General features: G+C 43.0%; 1 protein-coding gene across 2 annotated transcripts in view; it reads left to right on the top strand.

The window, feature by feature from the left end:
- The window catches only part of OPHN1 (oligophrenin 1), a 99798-nt gene that overhangs the window by 46033 nt on the left and 29733 nt on the right, over window positions 1-24032 (top strand). For both annotated transcript variants that reach the window (XM_063141853.1, XM_063141852.1), the window contains exons 5-12: window positions 8266-8367; window positions 9497-9607; window positions 10629-10733; window positions 11320-11449; window positions 14137-14237; window positions 14658-14749; window positions 18131-18209; window positions 22882-22915. In XM_063141853.1, coding sequence (XP_062997923.1) covers window positions 8266-8367; window positions 9497-9607; window positions 10629-10733; window positions 11320-11449; window positions 14137-14237; window positions 14658-14749; window positions 18131-18209; window positions 22882-22915 — 754 coding nt within the window. The remainder of the gene's footprint in view (window positions 1-8265; window positions 8368-9496; window positions 9608-10628; window positions 10734-11319; window positions 11450-14136; window positions 14238-14657; window positions 14750-18130; window positions 18210-22881; window positions 22916-24032) is intronic.

Genomic DNA, 24032 nt, shown 5'->3' with positions numbered 1-24032 from the left:
AGTTGAGGTGTCAGGGAGGGGGAGGAGTCTGGGGAGTGTGTGTAGGATTTCCTGTAAGCCAGCCTACCCAGTCCCCTCCCCTCTCTGCCCATGGGAATGCCCCCGTGACCTTCCCTCCAGGGTCACTTTTGTGACCTCAGCACGTTCCTCTCTGTGCCAGCTGAGAGGGGCAGGAGGCGAGGAGCTCGGACCCCAATTTCGGATCCAAGAATCCGAACAACCCTATGGTCCGCCAGACACTGTCTAGGGGCCATAGGGTTGCTCTCTAAACTCATTCAAATTAACATGTTTTAAAAAACAGTCCTGAGATACACATCCTTAGAGTCCTGTTGGTGCTATGATGCTGACAGACATACCCTATTTTGTTACTATAAATTAACTTATTTTTCAAGAAGCTATTCTAGAAATCAAGTTAGTAGGGTTATTATCAGATTGTCTTTGTTCTTGCATTTTTGGAATAATTTTTGAATAAAGTATACTAATTTGTCTTCAGTCCTAAGTATTGATCCCATGTCCCATTTAATTCTGCCTTAGTACAATTTAAATCCAGTGAGGTTTGCATATTGTAATTGTGCTGACTCTCTTTCTGTTTTTTTTGTTATTTTTGGTGTTGTAAATGTGCTGGTTTAGATTTCATTTATTCTGGCCTTAAGTAGTTCACCTTCAGTACATTTTATGTGGAATACTTTTATCTGGATTTTTCTCCCTCCTGGATGGGGTTTCCAGAGCTCCCTAATTGATTTTGGAATGGTTAAATGAGTTCTTCGCTGCTCCCCCCTCCCCACTTGGCTCTTCAGTTCCCCACACCAAATCTTGGATCAGAGCCACTTTCGAGGGAGAGACCGTTTTCCGTTCCAAAATTTATCAGCAGCAGACGGTGCGCCAGGAACTGCCTGGAGAATGGTTTTATCTCAAGCTGCTGCAGCTGCCCAGACCACTCCTGTTGTGACCGCTAAGACTTGCTCCGGTGCTTCGATCTAAATAAGCTGGAATGAAGCTTAGGGTGGCTTTTCCCATGGCTTCCAGAGAGCATCCCTCTTGTATAGACTAGGGCTGTGCACTGCCTCGGATCCAAACCCCGAATCCGAAGCGGATTGGGGTGATTCGGACCCCTGAATCACGGATCCGAGGCGGTTTGGGCAAAGGCAGAGGCGGCAGAAGCCATAGCCAATTGGCTCTGAAGCTTTGTGCTCCAGGCATTAATAACGCTGGCATCTCCACTGGCTGTTTCCACATGGGAAAAATACGCAATTTGTGCTTTAGTAATGAGTGCAAGAAGGAAGCAATCAGCCCCTCCTGCAACAGGACGTCTTGGTTCTACTGATTTCCAGAGGGCCTCAGATGGCTTAAATCCAAGTATTTGCACTGCATTGGTTTGTGGATCAGGCTGAATAAAATCTATCTGACATGTTTCGAGCTGCCAATACATTATAACCACAGCTGTTCCAAGAGCCTTCTCAAGTCTAGAATGGGGGATGAATATACAGCTTGATTCTTTTTCTTAGCAAGCTGTTTTTATTTGTTAGAAAGAGGCCTGCTGCCTGAATATGCAGTGGAACAGATGTCTTCTTATGCTACTTATCTAGGGTGACCCTATGAAAAGGAGGACCGGGCTCCTGTATCTTTAACAGTTGCATAGAAAAGGGAATTTCAGCAGGTGTTATTTGTATATATGGAGAACCTGGTGAAATTCCCTCTTCATCACACCAGTTAAAGTTCAGGAGGTATACTAGAGTGACCAGATTTAAAAGAGGGCAGGGCACCTGCAGCTTTAATTGTTGGGATGAAGAGGAAATTTCACCAGGCTCTCCATATATACAAATGACACCTGCTGAAATTCCCTTTTCAACACAACTGTTAAAGATACAGGAGCCCTGTCCTCCTTTTCATATGGTCACCCTAAATCCTTATCCCTTTTCTTTGCAATTATATTTGATGAAAACCATTTGCCACAAAAGCAATTAGCTCTTGGATATGCCTAAATAATGCCTCATTCTTACAAGCAAAGCCTTTTTTTTTTTTTACAAAGTCCCCTGCAAAAGACTTCTGAGCAAAGACAGCAGTCATGGGATAAGAGGAGAGGTGATCTTGTGGATCAGTTACTGGTTAAAGACTGCATAAAATTATTGATGTTATAGTGCAAGTAGATAGGTCATACTAGAGCCAGGATCAACCCATTCAAGGCAGATAGAGGGAAGGACTTCTTCATACAGCACAGAGGTGAACTATGGAAGTCAGCACCACAAGATGTAGTGGTGGCCACTGACTTCAACGACTTTAAAATGGGACTAGACAATTAATGGAGGAGAATGGCTACTACTGTAGTAATGATGGCTGTATATTACTCCAGTATCAGAGGCAGTACACCTCTTAATACTAGTTGCTGTGGAACAGGAGAGAGATGCTGTTGCACTACCATCCTGGTTATGGGCTTCTCTGAGGCATCTGCCTGGCCACTGAGTGAGCAGATGAGCCTTTCGTCTGATCCAGCTTGGCTTTTCTTGTGTTCTTTCTTCTAAACAGCAGATGAGGAGTAAGGTGTTCCAGGACTGCACCATTTCAGAATATAGTTTTGTGAGAGGGTCATATAGTTAAATATTTCCCTAGTAGAAGATAACTGTGCACGTACGGAATGTAGCATGTCAGGCTGAAGGGGGGGGTGTTAACAGAACATGGGTAGCTTTCAGTTGTGCAGTTTCTAAGGGGTGCGCACTCCGCCCCGGGATTATATGGTAACCGCCAACATCTGCAGAACATTCGATCTTCCAGAATGGAGATTGGCCACTTCCAAACCCATCGATTAATATCAGAGCAGCTGGACAAGCATCTGTCAGGGATGCTTTAGGGTGGATTCCTGCATTGAGCAGGGGGTTGGACTCGATGGCCTTGTAGGCCCCTTCCAACTCTGCTATTCTATGAGAGCGGAGACACGCCCAAGCAGTGCTTCTCAAGTCTCCATAATTATTCGACTGTGTGTTTGTGTGTCTGAATTGAATATCTCCATATTTGGAAGACGCTGAATGGGGTGAGGGGTAGCTTTGATATTGACATCTGTGGCTAACCAGTCAGGAATTGCCACAGTTCTGTCCGTAACCGTGTTCTGTTCTCCTCCAATCGCAGTGTTTATTATTTATTTATTTAGCACCATCAGTGTACATGATTTATGTTTGCACAGACAGTGCAGAGTGAGATGGGGGCATTTGTTTGCAAATAGATTTAGAGGAGGAGAGAGATATCTACGAGATCTTGAGATGACTCTGTTTCTCTGCAGAGAGAGAAGGTGAGAGAGAGGGAACTGTTTCACCTGTTCCACCCCCAGTTTGTGTGCCTGTGCCTGCCTGTTCTGTTAAAGCTTTTTCCTTCAATGTGCCTGCCCATCCCGCCTTACAGGGCTGGGTTGCACGATGATGATGATGATGATAATGATGTCTTCCCAGAAGCACTTGGCTTCAAAGTTACAAGTGTCTTCTTCTGGTACTTATATGTTTGTGTGTTTTAGGGTTGTGCATTGCACACAAGTCGTACACAATTAATAAAGCACACTTTGATAGCATTCCATCATGAGGTGTGGAAAACATTGACTGCTGCTGTGCTGGTTCTGGCCACGGGGTGGGGGGGAGAGGGAGTACAGGGCTGGTTGATTGGTTGCACTTTTCTGCTTGGATTCATAGAAGTCAGGCACAGTGTGAAAGTGCTGTTGGACTGGCACCAGTGAGTATGCTTCTACGCCTGAGTCAGGCAGGGTCTCTAAACTATGACTCCTATTGGCTGGCTGGGCTTCCAGTGCAGCGATGCGGGGGGCTCCTCATCCTTGTCCTCCTCCTTAGAATCATAGAATAGTAGAGTTGGAAGGGGCCTACAAGGCCATCGAGTCCAACCCCCTGCTCAGTGCAGGAATCCACCCTAAAGCATCCCTGACAGATGGTTGTCTAGCTGCCTCTTGAATGCCTCTATTGTGGGAGAGCCCACAACCTCCCTAGGAAACTGATTCCATTGTTGTACTGCTCTTAACAGTCAGGAAGTTTTTCCTGATGTCCAGCTGGAATCTGGCTTCCTTTAACTTGAGCCCTTTATTCTGTGTCCTGCACTCTGGGATGATCGAGAAGAGATCCTGGCCCTCCTCTGTGTGACAACCTTTTAAGTATTTGAAGAGTGCTATCATGTCTCCCCTCAATCTTCTCTTCTCCAGGCTGTGTAGCCTAGTCTACAGGGAAGCTGTTGTTGTTACCTTGATTAGATTTTCTCCAATTTGCCCGACCCACAGTGGGGTAAGGGTGCCTCCTCGTTCTGCAAGCCTCCTGTCCTCTCTGAGGTTGGGGAGCTGTTTGCTGCTGCTGTGGCATTTATTAATATATTTACTTATTTATTATTGCACTAAGCACTTTCCCTCTCCCCCGCAAGATGTGCCTGAGAGAGGACATTTGAGTTCAGACTTTAAAAACTTCTCTATAAATCACTGAATACAGGGATTTGCTAAAGCCCTCTTTAAAAGGTGTCACAGTGCCAATTTCCATGTGTTTATCTTTAAAACAGAGGGGGCTGTAAGTATTTCTGTTAATACCGGTTACTCGAATACTGAACGGTTCATTGACGCGTAATTTGAGGAGACGGATAGAGGGACCCGGTCCGGAAATCAAGGCAAAGAAACACCTCTACGGAGCTCCAGATCAAATTACGAGGCAGAGAAGACCCACTTTGCACCACTTAGCAGTTTCTCCCACCTGTAAACCTTTTTCTGAAGGTTTCTTCAGATTTATACTAGTGATGTAGAGCGGAACCTACAGTGGACAGAGCCTTTGGGTGGGGAGGAAGGAAGGAGTCTGTGGGCTGGATACAAGGTCTTCATGGGCCAGAAGTTCCCCACTTCAGGTTTAGGGCATTTATGGAGGGACCTTCTGGAGAGGTGCAGCTCATTTTAAACATCTCTCTTTTTATTTGTGTGAACTAGGCCAAAGACATAACTGAGCATAATACAAACTGACCATGTGTTTCTAGCATATATGTATGGCTACCATTCTGGTTTGACCACGACTTTGTATGTTTTGCCTCTCCCCAGTTCAAATTCTGACACTAGGAAACCCAAGTTCAGCCATTAGGGTAAGACAGGCTTGTACAGCTCGTGGCCCACCAAGCCAAGCACAATCCGTGGCACTGGAGGGAGCCTCGCAGGCCAATTAGCTCAACCCCTTGCTCGACGTAGGAAAGCTGTTGCTAGAGCCCCTTCATGAGAGAGCTGCCCAGCCTCTGCTTGAAGGAATCCAGTTCTATCAGGGGTGGGCAACTTGTGGCCCTCCGGATGATTCCACCTCCAGCTCCCATGATCCCTCACTATTGGCTAGGTTTTTTTTATTATTGTGAATTTAACAAAACAGAACAGAAAACAAATGGTGTGTGCTGGGGGAACAATATACATTACATGCATAGGAATGTCATTTTTTTCATCAGATACACCATTCATAAAAAACGGAAGAGAGTTATGCATAGGTTTCAAGAAAAACAGACTAAATATCCATGTATTTAGCCACTCGCCAGTGGCATCAATATAGCGCTGGTTCAAATGTTGATTGCGTCGTTGTCCTCAGTTCATTGCATTATGGGAGGTGTACATTTATCCTTACAGTGTAATAATATAAGACTTTTAACAGTCATAAGGGCTTTTAAAATCCATTTGTGCTGACCAGGCATTAACTTCCAAGAAACTGATAGGCAATTTAGGAGGACATTCACTTCGTTCCATATTAAAGTCTGTTTCAATACAAAGTTTATCCTTGTTATGATCTCCTCCCAAAAGGCAGCAGCTATTGGGCATTGCCAAAACATATGAATAAAAGAAGCATTAGGTCTGTTATATCTCCAACTGTTATTCAGATTAGACAAACCCCTATTTAAGAGGCATTGTGGAGTCCAATAAACCCAAAACATTTTCCCCCCTGAATAAGGCCTAGCCTTATATCAGTGGAAACTTCAGATACAGACACTAAGATAACAATCCATAGATTGGGCAGAATTGGACACTCCAATTCGCCATTCCATTCCTGTCTTAGACCTTGGGAAACATATTTTTACTGTTACTAAGTACTTATATAGATGAATTGTAGGTCAACATGCCTGTTCAACTGCTTTAAGTGTTTGCAACAATAGTGGAGGCTCTGGAGCTGTAAAAGCAGCTGGACCAAACCTATTTTCCAGCAAGTGTTGGAAGTATTGCCATTCAGCCATACCGATTGTCCAGACCTATTAATTGATCCAATGTAAAAATGATCCTGTCTGTCCATGTCTTCCACAAGAACACTTTCTTTCCATTTCTTAGATCTGAATTTCCCCATAAAGTCAATTTTGCATGAGAGAATGGGTCAAACTGTAATTAACGTGATACTATATGCCATACCTCTCTAGCAGCAAAAATTGTAGGAGGGGGCTTGTTTATTCTGGTTTGTTGAGAACTGAGTGTCATCCATTTGGGAAGAGGGTCTAAACATAAGGATTCCAGAACTAACCATGGGAGAAAATCTAAACAAACTGGAAAAGACCAAAACAGAGCAAGCCAATAGGTAGGCCTGATGGTACAAAGCAAGATCTGGAAAACCAAACCTACCTTCTTTAATTGGAAGCTGCACCCACTTCTAAGGTGTTTGTGGTGGGGAAGAACCCCAGAAGAATTTACAAAACTGAGCATTAAGTTATTGAAAATATTTGCCAGGTATAAGTAAAGGAATCCCATGCATGACATACACAATTTGAGGTATAATATTAATCTTTAGTGTGTTGACTTTACCCCAAAGACTCAACTTTAACAATGTCCATTTTCAAACCTCTTTCAAAGTGTTATATCCTAAGCTCTGGCTTAGGGCTGATGGGGGTTGCAGGCCAAAACATCTGGAGGACCACAAGTTGCCCCCTCCCACTGCTGTAGAAAATAGGCTCCACTGTCAAACTGCTCTTACCATCAGTAGATTTCTCCAAACTTTGAACAAAAATCTACCTTCCTGTAACTTAAGGCTGTGAGATCTAGTCCTGCCTGGGACAGTAGCTGAAAACAATAGGTTCCCCTCTTCGGTCTTTGAAGAGTTGTAGCATGTCCCCGTCCCCCATTCAGCTTTCTCTTCTCTAGGCCAAACTTATCCAGTTCCATCAACCTTTCTTCACTGCCTTCCTCTGAACCTGTTTCAATTTATCTACCTTCTTAAAGTGGGGCACCCAGAACTTAGCACACTACTTTAGATGCATTGGTCTAGCGCAAAATAAAACGGGGCTATTACTTCCTATAACTTGGGAGAAACTATAATTAATGCACCTTTTTTTGCAGACACATTGCATGATTGACTCATGTTATAGATGTAGTGCTGCAGAGCACTGATGAATAGTAAGAGTGTATAATTCTTCTTTTAAAATATATATGGATATGTACTGTGTGCATTTGTATGTAATTTCTATAGATCTGTACACACACATGCACAGGTATTGCAGTGTAGCTTTTCCCACATGTGTGTTCTCCTTCCTTTGTGGTTTTGGGCTGCGGTTTGGCAACAGGCTCAATTTCCAAGGCTTTGTTTTGTTTGGGATTATTGTTCTGTGTCAGTTCTTCAGCTCAAAGTATGGCCATTTCCACTTCTCGCCCACTGAACTTCCTGTTTCTGGCTGATACTTGCTGACACAGGAAGTGTTGGGGTCCTGCATTTGCCGGGGGTGGGGGGAAGTTGTTTGCAGTGTGTACAGCTAATCTAAGCTCTCCAGGGCTTTACATGCACTTCTACCTAGAAAACCAGTGTTGCATATCCCAGTGTAATTCCCTAATTATTAAGGTATTCTGGGCCAAGTGCTGAAGAGGCACCAGCGTGGTGTACTGTGTAGAATGTTAAGCTGAGGCTTCTGACGTGGCTGTGAAGCTTGCTGGGCAAATCTTGGGGATGTTACTGTCCCCCAGTCCTCCCTGCAGGATGGTTGTGAAACCAAAACATTGTGGTTCTGAGCTTCTTGGGAGGATGGCTGAAGTCCAGACCTAACCAGGACTTGGCTCGGGGCTCGTTCTGGTAATCCAGGCTGAGGAGTTCTGGATAATGTGAAATGAAATCCATAATGACTCCTCTGAGTCAAGCCAGAGTACTTTTCCTTCACCACTAAGCATCCAAGGATTTGCAGGCCCAGTGCACTGCCAATTCGGCAGCCTTGAAGCCCAACAGCTCTTCTTAAAGAGCAAACAAACAAAAAACCAAAGTGTTATCTGCAGTTCACTACAAAATCCTGTTTCAATTTCTCCAACTCTAGGAACGGAAGAAGAAATTTGAGAAGGATGGTGAGAAGTTTTACTCCATGTTGGACCGCCATTTGAATTTGTCTTCAAAGAAGAAGGAATCTCAGTTGCAAGAGGTACATTCTGGGCCACCTGGTCAATTTGGCATGCTAACGCCTGTGAGCTGTGCGGACTGTTCATTGGAGGGATGTGGCCGGCTATGACCCAGTCTGTAAATTCACCCATTTAACTCAAAGTCATTTAACTCAGTGGTAGAGCAGCTGTTGACTTCCAATAGGTTCCAGGTAGGCAGTTTACTTCTCCTGCAGTATCACACTCACAACTCCAGATTCATTTCTCTGTAAATATACTGCAAACTTCCCCACAAAAGTAACTTCCCCTATGTACACTTTCCTGGGAGTAAGCACCATTGAACATAATTTGAGCTACTTCTAAGTAGAGATACGCAGGATTGCATAAGTGAGCAGTATTTATCTCCCCTCCACACACCCACACCCAAATTTAGCTTCTGTTTTTATTTAAGCTTTCTGTTCTTAGGAACAATGGAAGCTGCCTTATACTGACTCAGGCCTCTGGTCCACCTAGCCCAGTATTGTCCACATGGACTGGCAGCAGCGACTCTCCAGGGTTTGAGGCCAGATTTTTTCTTAGCTTTACCTGGAGATGCTGTATGCAGACCACACCCACCCTCCCCTCTTGAGAATTCCCCAAGATATGCTCTAGATAAAAGAAAAGAGAGAGAACGACTGAGGCAGAGGAGGAAAAGAAGAACAGTGGTTGGAAATGGAGGTGAGTCGAGAGAGAATCCCCCCAGGAGAGGTGGCTGCTTTCCAAAGGGTGTCAGTACTTCAGAGGAACTTAGAAAGGCGTGTGAGGGTTGCAAGTACTTAAGTTAACTTTATGAGGCGAAGCGGCTGAGGGCTTTTCCTCGCATTTTTAAAACATTAAAACTCATTTAAAGCTCCAGTACTTTCATACAGTATTGTTTCTTTTCAAGGAGCAGCGTTTCAGTTTGTATGTCATCATGGATACTCTGAGGTTAAAATAAGGTGCAAATAGGAAATCCGACTAATGTAGCTCATTCACTTAGATCTTTTGTGGGGGGTGGGGACGCAAAACGCAAGCTGAATTGTTTTTCCTCTTTTTAAAAACAACTATAAAAGCTCTCAACCGCTCCTGCATTTATGTCTTCCATAAATGTAATGTTAGTGTGCCACATAACATCCCTCTTCCTTTCTCATGCAGGCTGACTGGCAGGTGGATAAAGAGCGGCACATTTTCTTTGAATCTTCCCTGGAATATGTGTACCAGATCCAAGAAGTACAGGAGAGCAAGAAATTCAGTATTGTGGAGCCTGTAAGCATGTTGCTTTCTCCCATCCTCATCCTGAAACCACTCCCTCTCCCCACCCCAAGGTTGCACTTGGGTCCGGAAAGACCCTGCTTTTTCCTAAATCATACAATCATAGAATAGTAGAGTTGGAAGGGACCTATAAGACCATCAAGTCCAACCCCCAGCTCAGTGCAGGAATACACCCTAAAGCTTCTCTGACAGATGCTTTCCAAGGTTGATAGTACCCCAGAGTGCAAGACACAGAATTATGGGTTCAAGTTACAGGAAGTCAGACTCTGGCTGGGCATCAGGAAAAATTTCAAGTCAAGATATATTATGTCCACAGCATTCCCACAGTCCTCAATAGAGGATACCTGATCAAAAAATGAGATCAGATTAGTCTGACAGGATTTGTTCATACAAATTATCATAGAATCATAAAATAGTAGAGTTGGAAGGGGTCTATAGGGTGGACTCCATGCAGGAATCCACCCTAAAGCATCCCTGACAGATGGTTGACCAGCTGCCTCTTGAAGGCCTCTAGTGTGGGAGAGCCCACCACCTCCCTAGGTCACTGATTCCACTGTTGTACTGCTCTAACAGTCAGGAAGTTTTTCATAGACACAACCCCTGATTATGAACCACTGGGAGTGATGCGACATGGGCCCCCATCTTCCTTGCACTTCTTCATTTCGTCTGAAATCTGCAGACAGTCCACATTCTCCAGGTGCCAGAGGGAGATCTATGCATTTCAAAGCATTGGATAAGCCATGGAAGCCTGGCTAGGGGAGGTGTGAGGTGCTCATACTTCCACACCATGTCCAAAGCCACCTGGAATGTTTCCTGTGCTTTACACATGCCCAAAATGGAGGATCTGTTCAACGTAGTGATCAATCAATCCTATCTGACAAATGTCGAAATAAACTTTGATTTGTCATTGTGTGACTTGGCAGACCAGAAGTACCTGCCATGATTCTGGATGTCCAAATGGGCTTCTAATGCAGCAAATGTGACTTGATTCTCTCCCCTCCCTCGCCCTACACAGGTGCTGGCTTTCCTTCACAGCCTTTTCACCTGCAACAACTTGACGGTGGAATTGACACAGGATTTCCTTCCATATAAACAACAGCTTCAACTCAGCCTGCAGAACGTGAGTTTAGCTGCTAACGTTCCAGTCTTTCTTCTCTTCTGCAGAAATGTTTCTCGAGAAAGCAATCCCATAATTCTCACAGCCACTTTAATGGCTATTAATCTACATATTTACCCCAGGGTTTACATAAAGGGAATCTGCTGCCTCCCAGAAATGTATTTGCTTGGAATGGCTCTTCTGTGTTTTCTGCAGAACTATTGATTCCTGTCTTGGCAGTTCTTTACCTGACAGACCCATCCTCTTCCCCTTTCTTGGAGCAGTATTATCTGTCCATGCTTATTTCTGGCAATCAAGAGAATTGCAAATTTCTGCTGTTTGGTAACTGTTAGGATAAGTCAGGTGCTACTGAGAAACTGAATTAGCTCAGTGGAACCTCTCTCTTCAGAAGCAACCTACCTCCCGAATGCCTCTAGCGTTTCTTTCCTAGAGGCACCCAGTGAGCCTCGGTACAAAACAGAAAGCTGGATTAGGTGGATTTTTGGTTTGATCCAGCAAGGTGGTTCTTATGTGGTAGAGCGTAACTGAGGATGGGGTTTGCCTTCATGACTTCAAATCCAAATTCAGCCTTTTTGTCATTCCTCAACAGACCAGGAATCACTTCACCAGTACACGTGAAGAGTTGGAAGACCTCAAGAAAAGGATGAAAGAAGCTCCCCTGACTTGCAAGCTGCCTGGGAAGCCGACCATAGAGGGTTACCTATATTCACAAGAGAAATGTAAGTGACTTCCAAAATCCACCTCTTCCAGATTCAACCGTGAGTTCCACTCCACCAGAAATGTTTCCCAGGATGAAAACCGTTATCCTGGTGATATATTTCCCCTCCTTTCCAACCTGCAGCATTTCAGAAAGAGCCCCCCAAATCCCCATCCCACCCTCTTCCAATCAGCACAGGAGGACGCTCTTCCCAGGGTTCTGGCCAAGCTTGCAAACACGACTTGGCACCCAAAATTAAATTCATACATGTAGTTGGCTGAGAGCTCAGAAGCTGCCCTACTTAGTTATCTCTACTCTGTAACTTGCTTTCTTGTAGCCACGGGAGATAATATCAAAACCCACCTTATCTGTGAAGTGATTGGCTTAATCCTGCTGATACAAAGCCAAAAACTTCACAGATGTGTGTGGGTGAGTGGAAGGCTGTTCTCCTTGAGAACGAATCTGGACCCCTGACTGGCCCGAACAATCAGGAACACCCTTTGAATGATTGGGCAGCTCACAGTGGCTGATTTCCAAATATTGACCGTCCTGGAAACTCAGGTCACCCAGCTATATAAAGCAACTACTATTCAGGTATTGCATATGGGAGCTACTAACATTTCATCAGAGACCATTTTTATATAAGGTTCAGGTAAATCTTGTACTCCTCTGCATGAGTGCAATTCAAAAAAGGTTAAAGTTTTTCAACTACTCCTAATGAAAGAAGAACAAAACATCCTTGGAATATTTCAGTTGCTACTGTATTTATTTCTTCCACAAAAGGTGTGTGCGTGTTACCTGGAGAAAGTGGGTAAAGATGAAAACGCTTGTATGACATACTGTACACAACTGTAGTCTTGTCTTTTGTATTCTTCCAATGAAAAGGCAGCAAGTTAAATTGCAGTAGTGGTAGATCCCGGGTTTGAAAAACCCAACTATTTTCTAGAATTTATTCTCAACCAATGCGCAATTATTAGGAACTAAGAGTGCCATCCTATTCATGACTAATTAGAAATAAGTCCCATGGGTGTTTCTTCAGTGGGTAATCCAATGGGGTGGAGTAAGGGGAGGCGCTCCAAAATTGGGGCAGAGAGTTGCCTCAAAGGAGCTCTGGCTTGAATTTTGAGGCAGAGAAGACCCACTTTGCACACCCCTATTGTTTAATATGCATTTCTTGAATGAATGAAAAAACCTTTGAACTATTTTCTAGAATTTATTCTCAGTGCCATCCTATTCATGACTAATTAGAAATAAATCCCATTGAGTTCAATGGAACTTTCAGGTAAGTGTGTACAGGATTGCAGCTCAAGTTCCATTGAAATCGGTGTGACTTCCAGATAAACATGAATAAGATTAGACAGTGATACTTAGGTCAATAAATAGGTCAATAAATAGATACGTAATAGATAATAAGATGCCTGCTGGATTAGAACAAAGCTCCATGTAGTCCAGCATTCCCTCCCCCAGAGTAGCCACCTATATGCCCCTGGGAAGCTTGAAGGTAATAGGCCTGCCCTACTCTCAGCAGCTGGTGTTCAGTTGCATATTGGCTATAGCAAGCGTGGAGGTTCTATATTGGAGCCGAGTCTAATCGTCACTGATAGGACTTTCATTAAAAGTTCACACTTCCAAAGCCCACACTTATCCACAAGCCCATTGTCCCCCTGCCCCCCCACTCCCTTTCCATCTCTCCCCCCGCCCCAATCCTTGCCTGACACATCTGCTCTTTGCATGGCCTTTAATTTCCAGGACGATCCGTGCTTAATTGATTTCCTTCCTTAAAACCTGGTCTCAGCACTTTTCATTGCCTCTTTCCCATAATTTTTCTGGTATTTGACGTTTGTTTGTAAGACTTATCCTGCTAGCTCTAATTTGTAGCTTTTACATTAACTCTAACAGAAAGCCTGTTCCTAGCAAAGGCTATCTTTCTAAAGTGGATATTGTAAACCACTTTGGCATTGTAAAAAAGAAAAAAAGAGAAGCAGTATAAAAATAAATAAATATCTAGGAGGAACGGTGCTATCGGATAGCAACCTGTCAATCCAGATTCCCCTGGAAGGCCTGGGACCGCTTAATATTCTTGATCTCCTAACCAAGGGAGGGGGGAGATGAGGAGTAAGTCATGGCTCTCCCTCCCTCTCATCTTCCATGCCAGATCCCCCATTCCCGCTGCCATCAGTTCCTTTAATCACAGCAAAACATTACATCTGCCTGGTTAAATCTATTGCAAGTTGCCTTTGTAATCAGAACATGAAACCAAGGAACAGAACCTATCCTTCATGTACATTAGATCTTGCAGGCCTTCGAAATCCTGCAGCAACCAAGTGCAAGATCTCCTGAGCCAGATCAACACCAAGCAGGATATAACACTTTGAAAATACTTTGAAAACAGTATATGAAATGTGTCCTGGCCCTGAACAGTCAAAACGGTTATAAACTGTCATAAAGCAGTAGTGTAGATCCTGCCCTGGTTCCTGCATGATTTTCTTCCTACAGCTGGGGGTGGGGTGGGGATAGAGGATGGAGTGTGTGAACCTGAGGGGGGCTGCACTCCATCCCCTACCCCCCAGGTGGAATGTCCAGGCCCTGTCTGAATGGACCCTCCTCAAGGCTCTTTTATACCAGGTGTTGTACACAAATGTTGAGGGAAAAGCCCCATGCCTCTCAAGCAGTTTATATTAATTCTGTCCAACTTTTGACTTGATATAGGGGCACTGGGCATCTCGTGGGTCAAGTATTACTGCCAGTACGAGAAGGAGGCTAAGATGTTATGGATGACGCCCATGGAGCAGAAGCCGGGGGCAAAGCAAGTAAGTGGCTCCTGGTGAGGCTTTCGTCTGCGAGCATTCCCTCGTCACGGATGCGGCTGTGGGGCCCAGTGAAGCACACCATTTCTGAAGTACTTCACTGACTCTCTGCTTGTGGTTTCGGGCTTCCACTGCAGATTCTCTGTGCAACGTCCGGGATTTCTTGATCCTTTTTGTGTGTAATTTTCAATTATGTGGTTTGCTAATTTTAAGCTTCCCTGCAAGCAGGTACAAGAGACCTCCTATTGTTATCCTTGTTGCCATCTGGTTTAGCAAGACTGGCACTGAGAATAAATGAACACTCCTTTCCCCAATTGGCATTGATTGGTTGATTGGGTTTTATTCCTAGTCCAGGGCTTTGAAAATGCCACTATTCTTTTTTGTTTTGTTTTTAAGTTTGGTTTTGAAATCTCTTCTCTTCAGGGTACCTTACATTTCATGTTGAAGTCCTGTGTGAGGAGGAAGACAGACTCTATAGACAAAAGGTTTTGTTTTGACGTCGAGACAGTGGAAAGGTGAGCTGAAACATTTGGCAGCTTTAATTGGAAGAGGGGGATTGAAAATATCAAGGCAGCAGTTTTGCTTTTGGGTTGATTGCATTTTTTAAAAAAATTAACATTTGGTCCTAATCATCAGAAATTAGAATTGCAACCAAATTTCAGAGAGAGATTTCGTGATTTAAATGTTTTATTATTTTCTAATAAACAAACAAACATTACAGAACATAAAATCAAACATCAACATAGCAAACATAAAAAAGAAAAGAAAAAAACATACAAACATTAAGATGGACTTCCCTCCACAGCAAAAAATATGTAACAATATTTTCTCTTACTCTATAATTAAACAAAGAATTTTCTCTCTTTCTTTCATTTTAACATTTTCTTCTCATATATTGAATCCATAGATAAACATTATTATTTTTTCTAGACCCCACAAAAAAGTCTATGAAAGACCTCTCTCTGATTGTTGACGTGAGTTTTACCATCTCCACCATCACAATTTTAAACATTTTAGACAACTTGGAAAAAGAATTTTTCTTTAAGACAAGAACGTAAGAGTAAATTTTAAACCTCTTAACCACATATCTACCATTGGGCCATAAGTATATTATAACCAAAGTTTTGACCCCATTTTATCATATAATCCTTTAGTTGTTATTCTTCCATTTCAAACTTCAACAACAAATTATATATATTTACAATAACATACTCGTCACTTGTACATAATGCCCTTTCAAATTCAAATTTTATTTGTTCAAAACTCGTTTTTTAATCTAATTTAAATCTTTCTGAAATTTATAAATATAAAAAACCATTGACATATATGACCTTCATTTATCAACCTTTCTCTTGATTTTGTCTTTCTAATTCCAGTAGTCTTCTGTTTTTCACCAATACCCATTCTTTTATCCATATCAAGCCACAGGCAGAACATAATTTCAAATCCAATAAATCCAGGCCTCCTCTTTCTTTTGCCTCTTGCAATATTTTATATTTAATTCTGTTACTTACAAAATAAGTCTAAATATATCCTTCTGCCGCTACTTGAATGGTAAATCGAATATCACAAAAAGTATTGTCTAAAACAAAAACCAACATTCTTAGTAACACATTAATCCTAATCCACACATAAACAAAAAAAAATCCTCTTAGTCCCTGTAAAAAAGTCTGTGAAAGGTTTCCATTCAGTTGTAACCTAAAAGTTGAATTTCTCTAATTGTTAATGTAAATTTTGCCATCTCCAACATCTTCAACAGCCATTTGTCCGTAGTAGATAATATTAAGCCTTTCCATTTTTATGCATCCAGTAGTCTCACTGCCATGGTCATATGCAAAAACAGGGTCTGTTTAAACCTCTTAACCACATCCCACTTCCATTTTTGTGGAGTAAAGTTGGTGAACTTTCTGGTCTCTTGTTTTCTTCTTAACGAAGTACACCATCACATCACTCAACACAATTCTGTAAACCGTATCAATTTCAGCTTCTAATTTGTCCACCTCCGATTCCAGGAACATTGCCAAATTTTCAAACACTTCCCTTCTAGTATCCCCTCCAGTTTCTGGTATGGACATAACTCTAAAAAAAATATATCCATTTTTCTCACTCCCAAAATATGGATTGATTCCACTTCCAAGTTCCAAATTCATAACTGCTGTTTTTATCTCTGGGATTTCCACTTTCTGGGTCATATCTTTAGCCTCTGCAGCTGTTTGTTTTGTAGAATTAGCCAATTTTGTTTATTTCTTGTGCCATCTCTTGTTTTGTTCTGTCGGGCTTTTGATCCATTCTTTTTTGAAGAGATCCCATCTTATTTTCAAGATCATCCACCTTATTCCCTATCTGTTCCATTTCTCTATTTAGTTGATCCAAAATAGCCTGCAGGTCAGAGATCGCCCCCCTTGCTGGTTTCTTAGCATCTTTGTCAGCCATGGCTACAATCCAATCAGTTATTATAGTACATCCGCCGAAAACTTCCCAGACTGACTGCTATACTTGTCCCAAATGCAGTTTCGCCAAAAAGAGGGAAGGGGTTAAAAAGAAAGGGGGAAAAAAACTTTTCCACCAAATGCCACTAGAAAACCTTCTTTCTTTTAACAAATATATACTATTTTACCCCAAAATGCCAAATCTGTTATTCCTTCCAATCGCCTTCTTCTTTTTAACTATATTATCTATAATTCAAGAAAAGAGGTATCTCACCCAGTAAGAGGTATTTACTTTCACTTTTGCTATTATGGGAATTTCCTTCGGTTATAATTTATATAATCCAATAAGCTGTCGTCAGGAGTGAGGTTAGTCGAGCGTATATCTTGAAAAGTCTATCAAGTCTTCCAAAATTTTGTAACGGCTTTGAGCAAGTTGTAAATCCAAATGCTTAAGCTAAGCACCTACGCCGCCAAATTGACGGAGTTTGCACTTCAACAAATTAACTGCCCGATGCGGCTTCAAAGGAGTAAGGTTATCTCAAGATCTCCCCTTTAATTCTGGGTGAATTTTGCCTGGCAGGGAGGCCCGCCACCTGCTTAATTAGTTGTTCCATTTCTCCGCTGTTAGCAGAGCTATTAGCAGAGCATGAGCCCACCATTTCACCTCACCAGAAGTCCACATTTCAGAGAGATTTCCAGGCAAATTTTGAAATTCTTGCTCAGCATCAAAACATTTGAGGCATTTCAGCAGAAGCCAATTTAGTTTTGTTAAGTAGCAAAATTTCCCAGTTCAACACTTAGAAAATCTGAGTGTGGATTGCTGATCAAGCTGTGCTCTGGATAGCCTCTGCCTCTCCACCAGCACTGGATGGGAATTGAGAGTTGCTGGAGAAATTTGCCCCCATGGTGAGCAACATTGATGACCTGAAACTTGAGTTGCTACAGAATGAATTTTACACAAAAAAAGAAAAGAAATGGTGGGTTCATGCTCAGGAAAATTGTGTAAGGGATTTAGAGAGGTGTTTTTTAAAAAAAATATGATTGATGAAATTTCTCTTAGCACGTGTGCTTTGTACATCCCTAATTCCAAACTCACTTTCACTGTGTTTTGAGATGGCCTTGCTTGCAAAGCAAAATCCTTTAAGATGTTGTCTACACCTTATTTCCATCAGTCAGGATTTACACTGCATGTGTTCTTTTTATTGAGACTTACGTCTCCATTCAAGCTATTTCATCTAATAGAATGAGAAAAATCACATTGTGGCCTGAGCATCCGGCAGATGGAGCAACTTTACAAAAAGCCTACATAATATTCTTCGTGTCGGACGGCTTTCTTGGTGTCTTCCCTGTATTTGGAGGTTTTATTTTTGGTTTTGTAAGAATGATCAAAATGTATAATTCTAGGTTCAGTTTTGTCTCTTCAGGAAAAAGTTTCCTTTGTTTCTCCTCTTGTTGAATCTCATGCAGACCTGGGCCCATCACCTTGCAGGCTCCGTCGGAAGCAAATCGACGGCTCTGGATGGAGGCCATGGATGGGAAAGAGCCGGTACGTATTCATAGCCTGTATAAATAGATCTTTAAGTAGCAGGAACAGAGAAATTGTGTGATTATTGGTCATTCTTTGAAAGCTGATTTAGAATTCACAGAGTATCCGTGAGAAACATTTAAACTGTTTTTAAACAGGAAAATATGTTTGTTTACTAAGGGTGCGCACTCCGCCCCAGAATTATCTGGTAACCACGAACTTCTGCAGAGCATTTGATCTTCCAAAGCAGAGATTGGCTGCTTCCAAACCCATCGATTAATATCAGAGCAGAGATGTGCCCAATTGGAGCTTCTAAAGTCTCCAAAATTATCCTGCTCTGTGTGTGTGTGTGTGTGTGTGTGTGTGTGTGTGTGTGTGTGTATGTATGTATGTATGTATGTGTCTGAATTGAATATCTCCATATTTGGAAGATGCTGAGTGGGGTGAGGGGTAACTTTGATATTGACATCTGTGGTTAACCAATTAGGAATTACCACAGGGCTATCTGTGACCATGTTCTCCTCCAATCACAAGTGTTCGGGGAAGTGGGAAACACTAACTGGCTGCTGTTTCTGGCTGGGGTGGGAAGCATGTTTCCGCTTGGACTCATAGAACTCAATCATCCACATTTCCACAGTGTGAAAGTGCTGCTGGGCAGGCTGGCATGGTGAGTGAGAAAGCTTCTACACCTTAGTCTGGCACAGGCAGGCTCTTTATTTAAGTTAAACAATTACTCTTGTTGGCTTGCAGGGCTTCCAGTGCAGGGGGTAGTGTTCCCCCCAATCCAATAGATCTGGAGGGCACCAGGTTGGAGAAGGCCAGAGTAGAAATTTCCACCAGTAGCAGTGGAGCTCTGCATCAGCAAAGTAAAGGATAAAAGCTCCCTCCATAAGTGTACAGGGGTAGTTTAATGTGTGTATGTGTTTGTTTGTTTAAGGGGGATAATGGTTTGAGGGGGGAATTTTAGAATTCCTAAAAAAGCAAGGGATGAACTGATCTGACTCAAACTTGGCATGCCTAAAGCCCTCCTTAAGAGCTGTCACTGTGCCAATTTTGATATCTTTATCTTTAAAAATGAGTGAGTTGTAAGCATTCAATTTTAATTTCCATTGACGAGTGGTTATCCAAAAATGGGTGTTTCTTCAATGGGTAATCCAACGGGATGGAGTAAGGGGAGGCACTCCAAAATTGGGGCAGAGAGTTGCCTCAAAGGAGCTCTGGCTTGAATTTTGAGGCAGAGAAGACCCACTTTGCACACCCCTATTGTTTACTATGCATTTCCTGAATGAATGAAAAAACCTTTGAACTATTTTCTAGAATTTATTCTCAATCCCATGCGCAATTATTAGGAACTAACAGTGCCATCCTATTCATGACTAATTAGAAATAAATCCCATTGAGTTCAATGGAACTTTCAGGTAAGTGTGTACAGGATTGCAGCTCAAGTTCCGTTGAAATCGGTGTGACTTCCAGATAAACATGAATAAGATTAGACAGTGATACTTAGGTCAATAAACTAAATAGATACGTAATAGATAATAAGACGCCTGCTGGATTAGAACAAAGCTCCATGTAGTCCAGCATTCCCTCCCCCAGAGTAGCCACCTATATGCCCCTGGGAAGCTTGAAGGTAATAGGCCTGCCCTACTCTCAGCAGCTGGTGTTCAGTTGCATATTGGCTATAGCAAGCGTGGAGGTTCTATGTTGGAGCCGAGTCTAATCGTCACTGATAGGACTTTCATTAAAAGTTCACGCTTCCAAAGCCCACACTTATCCACAAGCCCATTGTCCCCCTGCCCCCCCCACTCCCTTTCCATCTCTCCCCCCGCCCCAATCCTTGCCTGATACATCTGCTCTTTGCATGGCCTTTAATTTCCAGGACGATCCGTGCTTAATTGATTTCCTTCCTTAAAATCTGGTCTCCGCACTTTTCATTGCCTCTTTCACAGAATTTATTGTTTATCAACAGCATGGAAGTATGGAAAATATTTATTAAGAGTCTCAACATCCAATTAAATTTCTATTAACTGCTATGTTTGGACTCGTGCCGGGAGCTTCAAATGCTGCAATAACATGGGGCAGGAAGGGCGTAAGCATCTGAAGACTCTGGGCATGAGACCAAACACAGCGCATGTCTAGATCTCTCAGCATTCCGGGAGGGAGGGGGGAGGATCTCACGATATTCTGCTTGCGAGATCCTCGTCCTCAGTCCACATGCAGCGCGCGACATCCAAGGAGGAAAAAGGATGTCGTGCCCGCCGTTCTTGTTTTTAAAGAACAGGAGATGGAGCGTACCTGCGCTCCAGTGAAAAAGTAAGTGAAAAACAAACAAACCCGACCTCGCTCCCCTCCCCAACTTCGATGGGCATGGAGCACTTGAAGAGCCCTGTGCCTGGTTCCTGGCTCCTCGTGTTTACTCACGAGGAGCCAGGACGAACCAGGATGGCTGCCCACACCTCCCACTGTCCCGGAACAATCCCGAGACCTCAGGAAAAGTCGGGATTGAAGCCATCCCGGTTATCCCAGGGAAATGGAGGGATCATCCCTCCCTGCCCCTGGGATCCTCTGTGCATCATGTGGCGATCCCGGGATAAGGTATGGTGTAGACATGCCCACAGACGCTGTAGGAATAACGGCCAACGCTTTGGGCATTGCTTCATTACACGGAAGGAAAAGATAACTTCCGCCTGGCCCTTGAGCCTGGAAAACAGGCTTTGCTCAACTTTTACACTTCCAATTCTGTGCCCATGAGGAAAGCTGTCCAGTCGAAATATGGCTGGCAATTTCATTTTTGCTCATTGTTTGTCCATAAAGGTGTGGTTCGTCACTCCTGCATTATCAGCAGAGCTGTTCTTGTCCTAGGGGCATGCAGTAATTTGTAATATGGTTTTCAATAGTATAGCGTACGGTTCTACATTTTAAAGGTTGTTTTTAATAGTACATTGTGTCTGTTGTACCAGTTCTGTGCAATTTTGTCCCCTAGTATAGAACATTTTGCAAGGATTTGTTTCCTGGAAACATTTCTTTTCCTTGTACGATGTGCAGAAAATAAATTCTTGAATTCCCCTGTGGAGATTATTCCTAGATTTGTTTAGTTTTTCTGAAACAGCCTGTCATGAGATCAGACATGAAATCCTGAACCCTGGTTAGCTGTAGGAAATTAAATTGGCTGGGAGAATTCGGTGTGTGACTGTATACAAGTGTCCGTGTCAGCAGCCAATGTGGGAACCCTGCAAATTATTATGTATTACGTATATCTTGCCTTTCAGGCAATTGGGTTCCTGAGGGCAAAACGGCACACTTTCATAAAACTAGGGCTGTGCAAATGCCTCAGCAAGGCTCAGTTCTTGAGGCAAGAATCCCTGTTTCAGAACTATTTGGGTCACTTCTGAATAGGAGGTGACTTGGTTCCAAAGCAGACCTGTCCCAAGGCCTTGGACCCCCTTGGAGGGGTGTATGTGGGTCCCAAATTGATATATTTTTGAACTTCTCAGGTCAGAAGGAAACATCCAAAAGAGAAGAGGGAAGGGATATAATTCTGGGACTGACAGCTCAAGCTTTGAATCAGGGACAATGGTGTGCCCCCAAACGACTGTGCAACCTCTGTAAAAAAAAATTTACACTCGGGTTGGGCATGTTGTGGAGCAGCGATCCAGAGAGGCGCACCCCCATTTTAATCATAGAATCATAGGTCATGTCTAAGTTTTTTGTGGAGCCACATTGGTTTCTTCTGCTGTCTTCTATCTTTTTTCCTTGTTGGAATTGTTTGTAATTGTGCCTTTAAAAATTCCTTTTTTAAATACTCCCACCCATCTTGCACTGGCATGCCCCCTGTCTGCAGACCTGTCTGCAGGACTGTCCACAGCATTCCCAGCCTTAACAGTAAACCGGTTTTGGGGTGGTGTTTTTATTTGTTCCTTTGCTTTTTTAAAAAAGGATCCATTGCCTGTCCCAGAGACCAGGACTCCTCTCCACTCCACTTCCCAGGCAGGGGAACAAAAATCTCAGTTGTAGCGAAAACAAACAAAAACACAACCCACCTCTGGCAGGCTTTATCACCTCAGAAAATGCTATTATATCTGCAGATGTCACCCAATTCAACCAAAAGATCTGTTAAAGCCAATGGGGAGGTCATTTGAGGCTTCAGAATTTGGATCTAGGGTGAGGCATGATGCCAGTTGAGCCAAAATAGCTCCCTATCAAAAACAAGGGGGCAGAATCCGAGGCAAATGCTTCCCCCCTATGTACAACCCCTAATAAACAAGCTTTTTAAAAAGTTTGTTTAAAATAGCCACGTTTATTTTGATGAAAAAGCAGCTGCACGCTTCCAATCCAGTGTAGCTGGGGACAGGGGGCATATGCCAGTTTCCAGCTGAAGAGCATCCCTGCAGCTGTTGGTTTGGTTTTAGCAAAAGCATTGGAGAGTGAGGGTTCCCAGCAATTCAGGGCACCAGTTTGGATTGGGGGCTCTTAGCTGCTTTTGCTTCAAAATAAAGCAGGCAATTCAAGCTCTTTGAAAAGTGCATTTATTGTAATGTATAGTCTGGCCCTAAAACAGTTTACAAAATTTAAACCAGTATAGTTTAAACTTTTCATTTGTTGTTCTTTCCTTGATTTTCCTGGTTTTTCATATCTGTTATTGTTTGTTATTTACCGTTTGGTTTTGCTTTGTCCCCTGCTTTTCTCCCTTTAGATCTACCACAGTCCCATCACAAAGCAGGAAGAAAGTGAGTAACTCTTATTTCTGTTCTGATATGTTTAACTACTTAATGTTATACTGTTGTTTCAAAGAGATGCCTGTTGCTGCTCTCTGCTGGTTATAATATATATTGCAACTGTGCAGACCTTACATTCAGTTACTTTAAAACAGGGGGAGGCAACCTGGTAGAATCAGAGTTCAAAGAGGCCTTTAAGGTCATTGCATCCAACCCTCTGCTCAATGCAGGAATCCACCCTAAAGGATCCCCAACAGATGGCTGTCCAGCTGCCTTTGAAAGCCTCTAGTGTGGGAGAGCCCACAACCTCCCTAGGTAACTGGTTCCATTGTTGTACTGCTCTAACATTCAGGAAGTTTTTCCTGATGTCCAGCCGGAATCTGACTTCCCGTAACTTGAGCCCATTATTCTGTGTCCTGCACTCTGGAAGGATCGAGAAAAGATCCTGGCCCTCCTCTGTGTGACAACCTTTCAAGGATTTGAAGAGTGCCATCATGTCTCCCCTCAATCTTCTCTTCTCCAAGCTAAATATACCCTCAAGATGTTTTGCCCTAAAACTCCCATCATCCCTTACTGTTGACTATGCTAGCTAGGCTGATGGGAGTTGCAGACCAAAACAATTATAACAAAACCAAAGTTATGGTGTTCTGTAGGTGATATGGGGCCCCAGATGGTATTTGGACAATTGAACAAGTCTGAGTTTTCCCATCATCAATGAGTGTGGTCAGCCCATCAGAAGCATTTGGTGGAAAAAGCAACTCAGTTTCTTTTACACAAAAGGTGGTAACCATACACCCTCAGGACTTGGTTTTTTAAGCTCAAGTTTAGGTGAATGCATGGTCTAACCCATTAAAGTTATTCAGCCTAAGTTTTTAAGACAAATTTTCTCTACTTCGCGCTGTGTCCCAAGGTCTGGGTCTGCTAGACCCAGACCTTGTGTTGAATCTAACACCTCCCAAGAAATTATGCTTGTCCAAGGGATCTCCTTGTTTTAAAGGAGCTTATTGGCAACTGTGCAGCAGAGAACCTCAGGATGTGTGTGTGCAGCAATGCCAATGTTGGCAGCTCCCTCCTAGCCTGAAGGTTTAAACCTGGGTTGGAACTCCTCCCTAACTCAGGAACTCTTTTG

The sequence above is a fragment of the Elgaria multicarinata genome, chromosome 15 (assembly GCF_023053635.1).
Source record: "Elgaria multicarinata webbii isolate HBS135686 ecotype San Diego chromosome 15, rElgMul1.1.pri, whole genome shotgun sequence".
Classification (NCBI taxonomy): domain Eukaryota; kingdom Metazoa; phylum Chordata; class Lepidosauria; order Squamata; family Anguidae; genus Elgaria; species Elgaria multicarinata.
Note: the sequence above shows the minus strand (reverse complement) of the source record. Positions and strands in the feature narration are given on the sequence as shown.